The sequence below is a fragment of the Zingiber officinale genome, chromosome 5B (genome assembly GCF_018446385.1).
Source record: "Zingiber officinale cultivar Zhangliang chromosome 5B, Zo_v1.1, whole genome shotgun sequence".
Lineage (NCBI taxonomy): Eukaryota > Viridiplantae > Streptophyta > Magnoliopsida > Zingiberales > Zingiberaceae > Zingiber > Zingiber officinale.
The window spans coordinates 86,301,505-86,316,921 of NC_055995.1; the positions used below are offsets into that span (position 1 = coordinate 86,301,505).

Consider the following 15,417-nt stretch of genomic DNA (forward strand, 5'->3'; position numbering starts at 1 on the left):
AGACCCTCCGCAGAGAAGCAGCTACACCGCAAGCGTCGGCACGTGTGCGACGGGAGGCGAACGAGGAGGGCGGAGGACGGCCCGGCAGAGGGGGCATTCCCGGTGCCTCGCCAGCCATCTGTCGACGCACTCGCGGTGGAAGGCGTGGCGGCACTCTGGAAGAACCCTCGCTGCCTGCCCCTCCTCCATCTCCTCCAGGCACACCGCGCAGTACTGCCCCCCATCCACCACCGCGCCCCCTCCGTCGCCTGCTATCATATCCAACTCCGCAGTCGACAGGCCGGCCGCCGCCTTGCCCTCCGACGCCACCAGGCTTGCAGGCACCGAGAACCACAACTTGTACGCGAACAACATCGCGATCCCAAAGCTGATGGCGAAGACCGTCCCGATCGCCAGGTACACCGCCCACATCGATCGACCGAAATGGAGATCGATATCAAGATTCTTTCTCAAGTCGTTTAATCTTTATATGCTGTGATCGGACGGCTAGGATTGACGGATGGATGGAAAAGGCTCCATCCAGCTTACACGTCTCGTCTTGTGAACTATAGGAAAAAAGAATCCGCAGCGTCGTCCGATCGATTTCCAACGAATGTCTCTTCATTCTCGCCCGATCCGTAAACCTCAAAATCGAGACCGTCGAGGAGCGTTGTCCCCCAATTAATAATCAACGGCCGAGCTTTGATAAGATCGAACCGGACGACCGTAAAGGGATCACGACCGAAAAGACTGCGCAGAGCCTCCAGCGTCGGCTGTCCAAGCGAAATTGGCGCCCGCGATCAGGATGGGCGGCCACGTGCGACTCGTCGAGTGGAGTCGGGCTTATCGATAACGTGGAAGATAGGGATTGGTTAATAACGGCAACCACGTCACGTTTTCGTCATCCAGCGTTGGCGTGCTGAATGCTTAGAGATGAGTAGATGACACGCGTCACATGCGGTGGGAAGGGACATAAGTGGATGATGACGCCATTCATGAGGTCGGATTACATTCGATTACGATTTATTAGCGTAGATGAAGGACCGAGAGAGCGGCATGAAGGAGGATCGGATTAAGCAGGAGGCTACAACCATGGCCGATGTGCTGCTCCTCGTCCTCCTATCCTTGTTGTGTTGCGGCTTGGAGCGAGCAGCGGCGCAGGTGCCGATCCCACCCCGAATCGATGGCTTCGTCTACGGAGCCGATCCTCCCGTGTGGGGCAAATCCGTGGTGGTGGAGGCCTTCTTCGACCCTGTGTGCCCTGACAGCAGAGACTCATGGCCGCCTCTCAAGAAGGCGCTGCGCCACTACTCCCATCGCCTCTCACTCGTCGTCCACACTTTCGCTCTCCCGTAAGTTCCCGGAGTCAAACCTGGTCTTCCTTTAGCATCTTTTGATTGAATTTTTTTAGTGGAAAATTATGCAGAGTGGTGGTAGATTTCACCTTTTGGAACGCTCGCATGGCATGGCTTCTTCTTGAGCCTTTTCATCTTTTTCTCATCCATGTTGTTCTTTTTTTTTTTTTTGAATAGACACGAAGTTTATTCATTTGAGATTGCTCTACGGAATGAATAAATCTGCTGAAACAAAACAACTCATGTCTGGACAAACGGTTTGCTTTCTTCATGTGCAACTTGTCCAGTGGATTTGCCTTGCGATAGTGATGTTTTTGTCATTGCAGTTACCACAGCAATGCATTTATTGCTAGCCGTGCGCTTCACATTGCCAATAGGCTCAACTCATCCTCAACATACCCGTTGTTGGAGCTTTTCTTCAAGTTTCAGGTGGTCTTTTTTTACTGCATACAATTTCTTTTCTTTTAAAAGACCTTTTTTCTCAACTACAAATTCAATCATCTAAACATTGCTTCACCTTCTCTAATTTGTATTGTACCAAAACAGGAGAAATACTACAACCGACCAACTTACAACCTGACAAGAGCTTCTATAGTGGATGACATCTCAAGGCTGGCCACTAAGGTTGTCGGCAAGGATTCGTTATCATCAATTCTATCCGGTTTCAATGCTACAGAAACAGACTCTGCAACGAGGATTTCCTTTAAGGTCAGTGTAAACATTCAAGGTTGTTTCTTCTATTTTATTAATATTTTTTTCTTGTTTCTGACGCTGATTGTTCAACTACTGCAGTATGGTTGTTCAAGGGCAGTGACAGGCACACCTTTCTTCTTTGTAAATGGGATTCCACTGGCTGTGTCTGGCCCAGTGCCTGATTACAAGGCATGGAGGAATATTATCGATCCACTTGTAGCAAAGCAAAGTTGATAGGTATTAAGTCAAGTTTTCTGTGAGTGCCAATAAGAAATATACCATATGATGTATGGCTATTTGATTGTTATGTACAAAGAACCGCAATTGTTATGTCATTTCATTAACACAATCAAACAATGAAATGAGAAAATCATTCCAATCCATTCAATTGTTATCTTGATTTCATTCTTTAAATCAGAAAAAGTATAACCTTTTTGGTGTGATGAAATGTATGGTTGTTCCACCCAAAAAGCAGTTGGAATCGAACCTTATTTAGAAAGAAAGGTCCTGAAAGTGTTGTTTTAGGTGAGGGGAAAAAAAAAGAATCCAACAAAAAGCTCGAATTGACATTTCTATAGCATATTTTAAAGCGATATCGTTTTCAATCAATTACTTATGTTTTTAGAACTCAGACCAATCGTTAAACCAACCTAGCCATTAATTCCCTTGTTAGTATCTCACACAAGTTTACTGCAAAAGCAATGATCAATTAACAAAATGATCGTGTAAAAAGAATGCCTTTTTAAGAAAAAAAAATAGCACGGAGACGAGGAGACCGAGTTGAATCCGCTCATCAGAAGCTCAGAAGCCTCCCGCACTTGGATATTTTTTTTTAAAAAAACGATTTTTGTTAATAATTGATGAAGAATGCAAAAGCAAAAGAAGACGCAGAAGGTGGAGAGATCCATACGAAAGAGAGAGGCAAAGACTGGAAATCAGGATTCCAAGGCCAGAGGATGCAATCGACTCTATCGTTGAGTCTTTTCCACAGCCGTTCTTCGGAGGAGGAGCCCGCAGGAGCTGCAGAGGCCGGCATGACCTGATCCGTCTGTCGATCAGGTCGAGAAAGGGGCAAGAAAAGAAAAACAGAGGCCATAATTGGGTCGATATCTATTTGTTAATTGGGCTGTGTTTACAGCCTAACAAGGATTTAGGATGGATGATCACTTATGAATGTGTAAGAGGAGCAGGGGTCTCCTCAGTCCACATTTTTATTATAAATCAGAGGATGGATCATATAAAATAACAATTAAATCATGATCGTGATTCAATCATAATTAATTATGAACCAATTGTAGCCGGATCGCGACCATGATCCGACCATAATTCCATGCGGTTCATAAAAATATGGACCAGAAGATAGGGCTGTAAACAAGCCAAGCCGAGCCAAGCTTTAGGATGTTCAAGCTTGTTTGATAAGATAGCTGAGCCGAGCCGAGTCGAGCTTAAAATGAACCAAGCTTTTGAAATTAGTGTTCAAGTTTGTCTTGGTTTATTTTTTATGAACTTGAGCTTGTTTGAAGCTTGAGTTGAGCTTGGTTCGTTTAGATGTTATCAAGCTCTCAATTCAAGCTTGGTTTGAACTTGGTTCGAGCTTGGTTTGAACTTGGTTCGTTTAGATGTTATCAAGCTCTCAATTCAAGCTTGTTTGATTGCTTGATTGGTTATTAAGATTGATAATTTAAATTTATTTATTTATTTATTTATTTTATTTTTATTTAGCATATTGAAAAGAGTTTTATTAATAAATATGGTTCGTGAACATTGTTCGTGAACGTTGTTCACGAACATTGTTCACGAATGTTGTTCACGAACGTTAACGAGATGAACATATATGTGTTCAAGCTTGTTTGTTTAGCTTAACGAGTTGTTCAAGTTTATTTATTTAATTAATCTAATATATATTGAACGAACATAAACAAACTCTTACCAAGCTGAACATCAAGCTTGTTCACGAACGCTTGGTTCATTTACAACCCTACCAGAAAATCCCTGCTCGCTAAGAGTTCCATAGGGAAGACAATTTCTTCCCGAACATATAGGGATGATAATTTCTCATTAATGTGAATGGAGAAGGATATGAACTTTTTTTTTAGATCTGATTAAATAATCATGTATTTAAGTTTTGATATTTTAAGGTATGGAGGTGAATATGGTAAAATCCTACTCATACTTTGATATCCGATATATATAAATATATATAAGCCTCATTTTTTATTAAAAAAACTTTAGCCCACTTCCACTTAAAAAAAAAGCATAGTTTGCCTCTTTACCCTATCATCAACACGTATCTCATCTTCTTTTCTATAAAAAATACTCACTCGATCGAAGGAGCGTGAGATGAATAAGAGCATACGAGTACAAGAATTTAATAATTATTCATAAGTTCATTGAAATAATTTAGGGGGCGTTTGGTTGATAGATTTGAGAATGAGGAAATGAAATGATAGTAAAAGATAGTGTTTGGATTGTGAGTTTAGGAATAATTTCTAGATTTATTGGAATCAACTAAACTGATATAACTAGGTAGGTTTTATTTCCATTGTCATTCTTATTCCACCTTACTATCAAACTCATACCCTCGTTCTAGTCATTTACTCAAACGCCACCTAATTTTTTTTTTAATAAAAAGAGAGTTGTATATAGTAATAGGATGATAAATAGGATATGAATACACGATCCTTTAACAAGTATGAAGATAGAGATGCGGATGAAAGTTAAATATTCAATTGGTATGGAGATTAGTATGAGGATTGATGAAAGTTAAATATCCAATTGGTATGAAGATTAGTACAAGGATAGATATAATAGATGACTATAGATATAGAGGATATGAAATTCAACTCAAATTTGATCCATTGTTATCCCTAAATTTAGATGGCTAGAGGTTGATAAACTTATTATAATATAATAAAAATTCAATTCCCGATAGACACGTGCCCTCAAGAAAAATAACTCCTTTCACTTACCAATTTACCCATCAGCTAAAAAATTACTCTATAATTTACCTCTATTTATATTAATTGGAACGAAATGCGGAATGAACAAAATGCTACAACTTATGAATGTGAATGGAAAGTCAAACTATAGAAATTATAGACAACCATCTTCTATACTTGCACAAGTTTTATTTTAGACAACTTTGAAAGTTGGAAACCAATGTGTGGACTAATGTACATTCTTAGATAAATGATTACAACGTTTTGTATGCTACTAGTTGAGGTAGAATGCTAAATTTGTATTTACAAGGGTGATTATGATGTTATACTTGTTTATGGTGATTATAAATGTTTTTCTTCATTATAATTATAATATTTTAAATTATAAAGATAAAATAAAAAGAGTTGAGTTTGTTTATGTTGTGGGTTTGTTTGAAGAAGAACATAGGGCCCTGAATGGGCTTTCCCTAGAAATATCTATATGTATAAAAGTGTTTTTAGGGTTTTTCCTCTGAGTGAAAAAAAAACAGAAGGGTAAAATTAATAATTGATAATTAGGGGTGTTTATTATTTAGTGTGAAAACATTAGGTAAAGGAAAGGAAGAGAGAGAGAGAGAGAGCAGTGGAAAGACCAAGAGGGCCACCAACAACAAGCACGGACGACGGCGTGAGGAGGGAGCGGCCGATCCTCTCTCTCTCTTCCTCCCTCAACTTACTCACTCTCCTCATCGATGACCGTTCCTGCTTCCATGGCCGCCGCCGCCGCCGCCTCCACGGATTCGTCGCCCTCCTCACCTTCCCCGCGGGCGGACCGGGCCGCCCGCCAACCCTGGTCCCATGTCGTCCGAGGTGAACCCGACGGATCCTCCTCCTCCCCGCCCCCGATCTCGTCGCCGGATCCCTCCGATCGAAAGCCTTCTGCTTCCGATGGTGTCGCGCAGGAAGCCGCCGCTGCTCGCGGGAAGAAGCCCGCCTGGAAGCGCCCTTTGCCCAATGGCTCGATCGAGACGGGCCCGGCCGTGATGGGCGGCTCCGCCTCCTGGCCTGCTCTCTCTGAGTCCGCCAAGCCTGCAGCTAAGTCTCAGCCCTCCGCTTCAGATGGAACGCCGCCGCTCTCTGCATCACCGGTCAGGGTTTCCTGATTAAGAAAAAAAACTGATCTAAATCTGCGTTTATCTGTCGTGTTAGATTAATGCCTTTATTGGATTTTGTGCTTAGGGGCCTGCGACTTCGAATTCTTTGCCGAAGCAGAATGTAACTCCGCATGGCGCTCCAAATCATCTGGCTCCTGAAAACCAGAAATCGATCAAACGTGGTGGTAATATTAGCAATGGCGCGTCTCCTACCAGTGTGGCGGCGGCGGCGGCGGCGGCGCCCTCACCCCCACCGACTTTGGCAATTATGCCCCAGGCAAACATGGACGAGCAGGCTCCTCGAGAGCTCTCGTCTCAAGAGCATTCTACCAAGAACACTACCAACTACAACAATGATTCCAAGGGAGGCGGGTCGGGATCACAGGTTCATGATGGTGGCGGTGACAATTGGAGGAGCTATGGTGGCAACAGGAGGTGGAACAATGGCGGTGGTTCTGGATCTCACCATAGCAACTATAGTAACCGCCGTGATCAGGAGCGTGGTAGCTATGATGGATATCGGAGGAATTCTTTTGGAAGGGACTTCCAGATCCAGCACCGAGGTGCCCGACCCTATTTTAGGCCTCCACCGCCGCCAATGCCACCTCCATTCCCTGGACATATTCCACAGGTTCGGCCTTTTGGGAATCCCATTGTTTTCTCTGGTAAGTTCTATGGTCTTGCTGAATGGATGATCTGTAGTTTCATCATCTGTTGATGGAATTCTCTTTGTTCACGAGGATTCTCTTAACCTGGTTTCAGATATGCAATCTCCTTACGTTTATTTATCTAGCCAACCACCTCCTGGGGCTCTTCCCTTTGTTCATCATCCGGGAATGGCACATGCTATGTATTTCCCAGCTATAGATGCGCAGCGTGCTACTTTACTCAAGCAGATAGATTTCTATTTCAGGTGAATGAATGAATTGCTATGCAAACATTAGCTCTAAATGATTATCATATTTTGTTTATCTTTTTCCCACTTTCCCAGTGATGAGAATCTGTGTAGAGATGTTTATTTAAGGCAGAACATGGATGAGCAGGGATGGGTTTCGGTATCCTTGGTCGCTGGGTTCAATAGAGTAAGTTGGTTTTATCATAGCTTATAATTGACACATGAAGAATGTCTGAAGAATTCCCCTTTTCTCTTCTCTTTCTGGTGTTATTACAGAAAAAATATTTTACAATATGTGACGTTCTTATTTTCCATCTAAACCTATAATGTAATAATTGAAATTTCTCCAATCTATCTTTACAATAGTGCATCAGAATTTTTAGTGGATGACTGTGATAATAGCATTTCTACTACTTTGCTATAGTGTTGGCTTTTTAATCAGTCATTTTAGTCTCTGCTTTGTATAATTTTAGTCCCTCAACACATGTTGGTATAATTTTTGGATGGAATGTCAAAGTTACTGAAAATTATGTTGCATCTAGAAAAAAATTGCCAGCCAAGCAATAATGTATAATCCAACAAATAGAGATAGCTAACATTATAAATATGAATTATAGTTCAAGATAGCACATGGAACAGAAGGAAAGTATGGGAAGAGTTTATTTTATTATTCGTATATAATGTGTATCATCTGTGGAACTGCAATTTCTTTGATCACTACCAACAACTAAGGCATTTGCAATAGCTTTTGTGACTTTGATGTCATGGTATATTACCACACTATCGCACTAATATAAAATTGGTATCTTAACTTTTATCTTCTTGGAATAGGACATTACCCAGACTAGATGACAATACTTATTTTGTAGAAGTGAATTGTCTAAGCTGAGCATATTTCAAATGCAAAGGGCTCATGATCATTGTCACTTCCTCTTGTCAATCACTTTTTTGGCTCTGTGATTTCATCCCCCTTCAATTTGATCCTCCAACACCATGTAGAATATTGGATAAGATGTATTATCAATTGACACAAGTCAAACTGAAAAAGGATGGGGATTGAGTTACAATAGTCGTCTGAAGATTCCGACAGAGTGTATGCAAACTTCTGTACTTATGTTTTTTTTTCCAATACTCATTGGTCGACTATCATGTGTACTGCTTCTATTTTGATAATCGTGACCTATATCTGTACACTATTGAATTTCAACTGCAAATATTTCAAGCTGTATAAAGTTGTTTGTTTTCTAGTTCTTTTGGCCAGATTATGATTATTTATCAACAGAATTTGATCCTTGTTATAAGTGACTGACGATGACTACCACTCTTGCAAACTATGTTGCCAATTTGTGAATGTCCATCTTGAAGAACAAGTAGTTGTTTTAATCCCAACTATATGGGATGGGATTGAATTTCCACCTTCAGAATGCTTAAAAGGTGATTTGATGACTTATTATTTATGTTATCATCGGATTAACAGAGGATATTCTTTTTAAAGGTGACAGGGTAGAAGGAGTTCAATTAAATTTATTTGATAAAATTTGAAGACATTTGAATGACCTTGGACCTTGATATTTTGGAATTACAAGTAATACAAATTTATATAGAGCCCATTGCTGGAATACGCCTTTTAGCTGACCTCAGCTACTTGGGATGCTCAACTTCTCAGACATTATTGTATTAAATTCTGATAAAGTTGCTGTGATATTTATATTTGTAATTATGTTTAGAGAAAGTATCTTTTATGCTTAGTTGCTTACAACTCACAACTGGAGAGGCATTAGGCGATCTTGTTCGTGACAATTTTTTCTACTTACTGCATTGGTTGTTTCAATGCCGTTTCAATCTTTGTGATCTAGTTGGCCATGTTGCTCATGATTTGGACAGTTTTGATGGGTCACACTTCACAGTGGCGTCAATCCCTCTTGGTTTATATATATATATATATATGTTATTGATTTCTTGTTTCTTATCTTTCTAATTTAACTATTGAAGTATTAATTTTCAGTATGGAAAAATTTCTCAATATTTACAGGTCAGACAAATAACGAACAACATAGACTTCATATTAGACACTCTCCCGCTGTCCACTGAAGTCGAAGTGCAGGTACATTTTAAATTTTTTCCCCTAGCCATTTGTAATGATTAATTTGAACTGTAAACTAATTCAAAGTTTCTTAGCTTCATAGATGAACTTGCCATGTAAACCCATGAACATACACCAACTTGTTTTTATGTTGTGGTAGTCCTCTATTAGTTATTTTTGACACATGCATATCACAGGGCGATAAAATTAGGAAGCGTAAAGGCTGGATGAGTTATCTTCTCCGACCAAGTATCAATCGGGCTGCCAACGCTTCTGGTCAGTCTCCAGTGACATTGAAACCTGATAATCTGGCTGCACAGTTGCAAGCTGTTGATCTGGAGGCGGCAGTTTCTGAGCAGAGCAGGAGAAGGATTCTCAGTCGGTCAGCATCTGGCAACGTGAATAGCCAGCTACATGCTGATGCTGCCGCCGATTGTAATGGTGACATTATCGGACAAATGGATCAAGAGTGACTTGTTTTAGAGTTCTTCACAGAGGGAGAGTGGAGAATGAGAACATTTCTGGCAATCTATGGGAGGTTGCATTTTATTTTGCGGTTGCCATGCCAGAATCTTGAAGTATCTTTTAGGTTGCAGACTGAAGAGGGAGGAACAAAAAGAAAAAAAAAAGAAAAAAATTGAAAAATCAAAAGAACAAGAAAAGAAATGGAAAGGAGAAAAAAAAGGGGGAAAGATAGAAGCAACAACTGTGTTTATTTGTGGATTTCCAGTCTGTTTATTTCTGCATACTGTTTCTTTAGAGCGTCTTAACTGTTCTCATTTTTGCGTTATGAGGATGGAATTTGTCACACCTTAAACTTGTCAAGTGAATTGTTTCCTTTATTCGTTTTTTTTGGTGTTTCATGAATAAGAGACAAAATTCCACTTCATTTTCTTGTCGTGAAGATTGTTGTCCCTGATGCACTGAAGGTGCAGATATGTGCGAATACAACAGTCTTTTAGTAGCCAGTAGTGATTTCTACTTGGAGGGAAGAATAAAGATGGAGGGCAAGGAGGAAAAGCTGATAGTAGGATGCAAGTTTGTCTTTTTTTTTGAAGTTCTAGGGTAAAAGCGCTAGACATTGAATTTGTTATGAAGTTTTTGAGATTTTAACAAAGTTATGTTTTTTTTTTAAATGAAAAATATATTGGACTTGCATAAACTTGTCACATTCTTGAATTAAAAGGGAAATGATACATTTTTATGAAGGTTCCATTGTGCATATTAATTTAACGATTTTACATATGTTTTCTTATTGATAAATGTATTCATGCATGACATGCTTTATTAATGAAAAGAAAATCTGATAACGTGCCCAAATGGCATGGAAACACTTTCCTGAAGGAATAATTTAAAATAATAATCACAAGTTTTTATACACAAATTTGTTATAAAATTGAAAATATATGAAATGTATCAAAAGTTAAAATACGTAATGGATTTGTTATCAATTAAAAGCCTGTGGCATAAAAGATAATCATCTATCCCTTAACCAGGCATTTACTGTTCTTTGGTAATATATATATATATATATATATATATATATATATATATAATCATCTATCCCTTAACCAGGCATTTACTGTTCTTTGGTAATATATATATATATATATATATATATATATATATATATATAATCATCTATCCCTTAACCAGGCATTTACTGTTCTTTGGTAATATCTATATATATATATATATATATATATATATATATATATATATATATATATATATATATTTTAATGCGGATACAGCTTTGGGTATAGGAGTAATTAGGAGGAAAGAGGGACAATTTGCAATTTGGTCTTTTCAAGATTAGGACTTTTGAGTTATGGCCAGCACTGTTCATGAAAAAAAGAGGAGGCTTCGGGTTTTGGGGCTCCGCCGCCAGCCAAGGAAGGGTGGTCTCCCTCTCTCGCCCTTCGTTGGCACCACCGAAGCCGTAGGCGCTCCCCTCCTCTCCTCTACCCCTTCCCCTCCGGTCTCCTCATTCCAGCGCCGCCACCAGGAGTTTGGGGCATGGGTTTTCCTCCGCCGCCGCCTCCATGACCAGGAGAGGGTCTTCTTCTCCCCTCGCCGCAAGCAGGGGAGGGGAAAGCTCCCTTCTTCCCCGCGCTACCGCCACAGGGACCTTCGACAGGACTCGCCGCTCATCGGACCACTCGCACCGCACCCACAACCCACGCCCATCGCTGACCGCGCACAGCAGCACCTCCGCCGGCAGCCACCGCGCGTTGCTAGCCCCCCGCCAGCAACCTCCACGCGCACAGCAGCTCCTCCGCCGGCAACCTCCGCGCGCTGCCAGCCCCCCACCGACAGCCTCCATGCGCCCCCAGCAGCTCCTCCGCCGGTAGCTTCCATGGGCCGCAACCATCACTTACCGGCAGTCCCTGTGCCGACTTTACCTCGGTTCCGATTTGTGTCGCTGTGGTATGCCGATCCATGTGTCGATCCAATCTGTGTGTCTTGTTCTGGCCTTTATGTTGTCACTGTGTTCCGGCATATACGCCGTTGTCACATTCCGGCCTGCGAGCCGATGTCATACGCCGGTCGTGTCGTCGTTGTATTCTGATTGTGTGTCACCTTTCAGATCCATGCTGTATTCGGCTCCGCGTCGTCACCTCCGGACCCAACTCCTCTTCGGACGGTTCAGAGGCATCCACACTTCCGGGTCACGACGACTCGATCAGCTTCGCAACCAGCTCACCCCTCCATCCGAGAGCGCCCCCCGGGGCCAGGGTACGTCGCCGTACTTATTTCGTACTTATTTTATTATCCTGTTATTATTCGGATCATTATATATTCGTGGGGCTCACCTTGAGCATCGAGGTACCAGAGACCGGGGCAACCCGGTCGCTGGTTGCAGGTATTGTTGACCGAAGGACTTCTGACGACTTGGTCAACACAGGAGACATCCCACCATCCAGGTCATGATGACGCGGTCAACATTCCAGACACGTCATTCCGGTAGGTCCGTCTTCTCAGCTTCCCGACAGGAACATAATTGGCGCTGTCTGTGGAACTTCGCCTGATCTGGAACGTGGAGATGGAAGACGTCGGAAAATTTTGCTATATTCATGACCTTGGTGAGTTTCGACGAGCATATCATATTTGCCTCACTCCACGGGTACTCGGGAGTAAAGGAATTGAATCAGATCCTCTGCTGGTCGACATGTCAGTTTTTCCGTTATATTCCCTCTTTTAGTTATATGATCTACCATAGTTCCTCGATCAAGGACCCCCGAGCCGATCAGTCGGGTGTGTATTTATTTGAGCCATGGGCTCGATGTCGAAGACTCCCGAGCCGATAGGTTGGGTGTGTATTTATCTGAGCCACGGGCTCGATGTCGAAGACCCTCGAGCCGATCGGCGGGGTGTGTATTTATCTGAGTCACGGGCTCGATATCGAAGACCTTCGAGCCGATCGGCCGGGTGTGTATATTATCTAAGCCACGGGCTCGATGTCGAATACCCCCGAGCCGATCGATCGGGTGTTTATATTATCTGAGCCACGGGCTCGATGTCGAAGACCCCCGAGCCGATCGGTCGGGTGTGTATTTAGCTGAGCCACGGGCTCGATGTTGAAGACCCCCGAGCCGATCGGCCGGGTGTGTATTTATCTGAGCTACAGGCTCGATATCGAAGACCCCCGACCCGATTGGCCGGGTGAGTATATTATCTGAGTCACGAGCTCGATGTCAAAGACCCCTTAGTTGATCGGTCGGGTGTGTATATTATTTGAGCCACGGGCTCGATGTCGAAGACCCCCGAGTCGATCGACCGGGTGTGTATTTATCTGAGTAACAGGCTCGATGTCGAAGACCCCCGAGCCGATCGGCCGGGTGTGTATTTATCTGTGCCACGGGCTCGATATCGAAGACCCCCGAGCCGATCAGTCGGGTGTGTATTTATCTGAGCCACGGGCTCGATGTCGAAGACCCCCGAGTCGATCGGCCGAGTGTGTATTTATCTGAGCCACGGGCTCAATGTCGAAGACCCCCTAGCCTATCGACCGGGTGTGTATATTATCTGAGCCACGAGCTCGATATCGAAGACCCCCGAGCCGATCGGCCGGGTGTGTATTTATCTGAGCCACGGGCTCGATGTCGAAGACCCCCGAGCCGATCGGTTGTGTGTGTATATTATCTGAGCCACGGGCTCGATGTCGAAGACCCCCAAGTTGATTGGCTGGGTGTGTATATTATTGGAGTCACGGGCTCGATGTCGAAGACCCCCGAGCCGATCGGCCGGGTGTGTATATTATCTGAGCCACGAGCTCGATGTCGAAGACCCCCCGAGCCGATCGATCGAGTGTGTATTTATCTGAGCCACGGGCTCGATGTCGAAGACCCCCGAGCCGATCGACCGGGTGTGTATTTATCTGAGCCACGAGCTCGATATCGAAGACCCCCGAGCCGATCGACCGGGTGTGTATTTATCTGAGCTACAGGCTCGATGTCGAAGACTCCCGAGCCGATCGGTCGGGTGTGTATATTATCTGAGTCACGGGCTCGATGTCGAAGACCCCCGAGCCGATCGATCGGATGTATATTTATCTGAGCCACGAGCTCGATGTCGAAGACCCCTGAGCCGATCAGCCGCGTGTGTATTTTATATTAGAGCCACGAGCTCTAGAAGTCGAAGCGGCGACTATAAAAACCCCGCCTTGAAGACCGTCGAGCGACGACATTAAACCATGTTGACTAATTGTTCTTCGTTTGTTGAGTCAGAGTCAGACTCGCTTTCTGACTCGATCTTCGTTTTTGACTTTGCTTCCTTGCTTTGACCTGCATACAAAGCAACTCATTTCTCGACATGGCTTATGTTAGATTGTTCATGTAATTCCAACTCGCAAAATAATTCATCTAACTTAAGTATTGAAAGGTCCTTAGAAACTTTGTACGCATCTACAATTGATGCCCACAAAGCATTCCTCGGAAAAGCGTTCAGAGCGTACCTTATCGTGTAGCAGTTTTCAAGATTATGCCCGATCAGGTGGAGGCCGTTTAGGATGTCCTTCAGTCGAGCGTGTAGTTACGAGACCGTCTCTCCAGGAAACATTTTTATATTAAATAAATTGTTTAAAAGTAAATCTCGTTTGTTTACCTTGGACTCATCGGCCCCTTCGTGTAGTTTAACTAGCGAGCCCCACAGTTCTTTGGCGTTGTCGTAGGGGCCGACTCGGTTTAATTCCTCCATTGTGAGCCCGCACTGAATGGTGTTGATCGCCTTGTAGCTCAGTTGTGCCTTCTTGATCATTTGGGGAGTCTATTCTTCTGGTTCTAATGTTCTTCCGTCTTTTGTCGGTAGAGTGTAGCCTTTCAAGATCGTGAACTAGAGTTCGATGTCGAACTTCAAGTAACACTCCATTTTATTCTTCCAATAACTGAAATTTTCTCCTTTGAATAGTGGAGGTCGGACACGAGTTTGACATCCTTGCAAGGAAAAAATTAAAAGAGAAAATATTTTTAAGACTTTTGTCTTGGGATTAGTAGTGCTTGAAAAGTAGAAATGAGAAAAGAATTATTTTACAAGAAACGAAAAAGAAAATAGTTTTAAAAAGTGCTTTGAAAATCGGTTAAGAATTTTCAGAGCTAATGAGGCTCTGATACCAATTGATAGATCGGATGCAAGCGATAAAGGGGGGGGGGGTGAATATCGCGCTCTTTTTAAAACTGTTCTTTCGTATTTCAAAACAATTCGAGTAAGCAACAGAAAATATAAAGGGACAAGTTCATTTACTTCGTTTGGAGCCTAGCTCGACTCCTACTCGAAGGCCCGCGATCCTTAACCGCATCGATGGGCAATCACTATGACTCTTCTTTCCGAAACCTTCGGAAAGAAGCAGATCGTACAGATACAGAAAGTATAAGATAGTAACAACCCTACTATCTTATTTAAAAATGAGTGCAATACAAAAGTTATACCGACAGTAGTATTCGTAGAATGTAGCTTGGTCGGTACTTCCAGACGGAGTGGCTTGCTTAGCTGATGAAGACATGTAGCACAATCCGTACACAAAGAAGGGCTTTTTAGATGATCAGAAGTATGTATAGCCTCAGACTTCGAGCCTCCTTTTATAGGTGTACTGGACGTTCGGTCGACCGATCCTCCTGTTCGGTCGACTGAACACGCTCTTATCCTTTCTGGCTGGAGTCTGACGCTGGCTCGATCTCCGACAATCAATGCTCTTTAAGGGTTCGATCGACCGAACCCTTTTTTTGGTCGACCGAACCCTTTTTTTGGTCAACCGAACAACTTCCTTCCCTGTTCGTCGTGATTTGCCGAGATCAACAGTTAATGCGCCTTTAATGCTGATTGGTTCGGTCGACCGATCCAT

At 42.9% G+C, this 15,417-nt stretch overlaps 4 protein-coding genes across 5 annotated transcripts; 3 read left to right on the forward strand and 1 right to left on the reverse strand.

Annotated features, from left to right (window-relative positions):
* Nucleotides 1-21: 21 nt before the first annotated feature.
* On the reverse strand, nucleotides 22-411 carry LOC121986805 (E3 ubiquitin-protein ligase EL5-like). Its single transcript, XM_042540742.1, has one exon. The coding sequence runs from the start codon at nucleotides 409-411 to the stop codon at nucleotides 22-24; it is 390 nt and encodes a 129-aa protein (XP_042396676.1).
* A 570-nt stretch (nucleotides 412-981) lies between these two features.
* LOC121984806 lies at nucleotides 982-2,410 on the forward strand. Its single transcript, XM_042537945.1, has 4 exons — nucleotides 982-1,331; nucleotides 1,661-1,763; nucleotides 1,881-2,042; nucleotides 2,127-2,410. Exons 1-4 carry the CDS (start codon nucleotides 1,015-1,017, stop codon nucleotides 2,259-2,261), a joined length of 717 nt encoding a protein of 238 aa, XP_042393879.1. The 5' UTR covers nucleotides 982-1,014; the 3' UTR covers nucleotides 2,262-2,410.
* Nucleotides 2,411-5,552: 3,142 nt separating this feature from the next.
* Nucleotides 5,553-9,976, forward strand: LOC121984807 (la-related protein 1B-like). The gene is made up of 6 exons (XM_042537946.1): nucleotides 5,553-6,093; nucleotides 6,185-6,764; nucleotides 6,862-7,012; nucleotides 7,091-7,181; nucleotides 9,027-9,098; nucleotides 9,275-9,976. Exons 1-6 carry the CDS (start codon nucleotides 5,698-5,700, stop codon nucleotides 9,548-9,550), a joined length of 1,566 nt encoding a protein of 521 aa, XP_042393880.1. The 5' UTR covers nucleotides 5,553-5,697; the 3' UTR covers nucleotides 9,551-9,976.
* A 909-nt stretch (nucleotides 9,977-10,885) lies between these two features.
* On the forward strand, nucleotides 10,886-12,285 carry LOC121984808 (arginine-glutamic acid dipeptide repeats protein-like). 2 transcript variants are annotated; one of them, XM_042537948.1, is made up of 3 exons: nucleotides 10,886-11,507; nucleotides 11,668-11,816; nucleotides 11,914-12,285. In XM_042537948.1, coding segments are annotated over exons 1-2 (600 nt in total). In that variant the 5' UTR covers nucleotides 10,886-10,908; the 3' UTR covers nucleotides 11,669-11,816; nucleotides 11,914-12,285. The 2 variants fall into 2 exon arrangements, with proteins under 2 accessions (XP_042393882.1, XP_042393881.1); XM_042537947.1 differs by having other exon boundaries at nucleotides 10,886-11,816.
* Nucleotides 12,286-15,417: the final 3,132 nt, after the last annotated feature.

Coding starts and splice junctions, on each gene's coding strand:
- LOC121984806 (XM_042537945.1), top strand. CDS start 1,015: ATGAAGGACCGAGAGAGCGGCATGAAGGAGGATCGGATTAAGCAGGAG. Junction 1,764..1,880: donor AGCTTTTCTTCAAGTTTCAG/GTGGTCTTTTTT, acceptor GTACCAAAACAG/GAGAAATACTACAACCGACC. Junction 2,043..2,126: donor CAACGAGGATTTCCTTTAAG/GTCAGTGTAAAC, acceptor CAACTACTGCAG/TATGGTTGTTCAAGGGCAGT.
- LOC121984807 (XM_042537946.1), top strand. CDS start 5,698: ATGACCGTTCCTGCTTCCATGGCCGCCGCCGCCGCCGCCTCCACGGAT. Junction 7,013..7,090: donor CAGATAGATTTCTATTTCAG/GTGAATGAATGA, acceptor CCACTTTCCCAG/TGATGAGAATCTGTGTAGAG. Junction 9,099..9,274: donor CCACTGAAGTCGAAGTGCAG/GTACATTTTAAA, acceptor TGCATATCACAG/GGCGATAAAATTAGGAAGCG.
- LOC121986805 (XM_042540742.1), bottom strand. CDS start 411: ATGTGGGCGGTGTACCTGGCGATCGGGACGGTCTTCGCCATCAGCTTT.
- LOC121984808 (XM_042537947.1), top strand. CDS start 10,909: ATGGCCAGCACTGTTCATGAAAAAAAGAGGAGGCTTCGGGTTTTGGGG.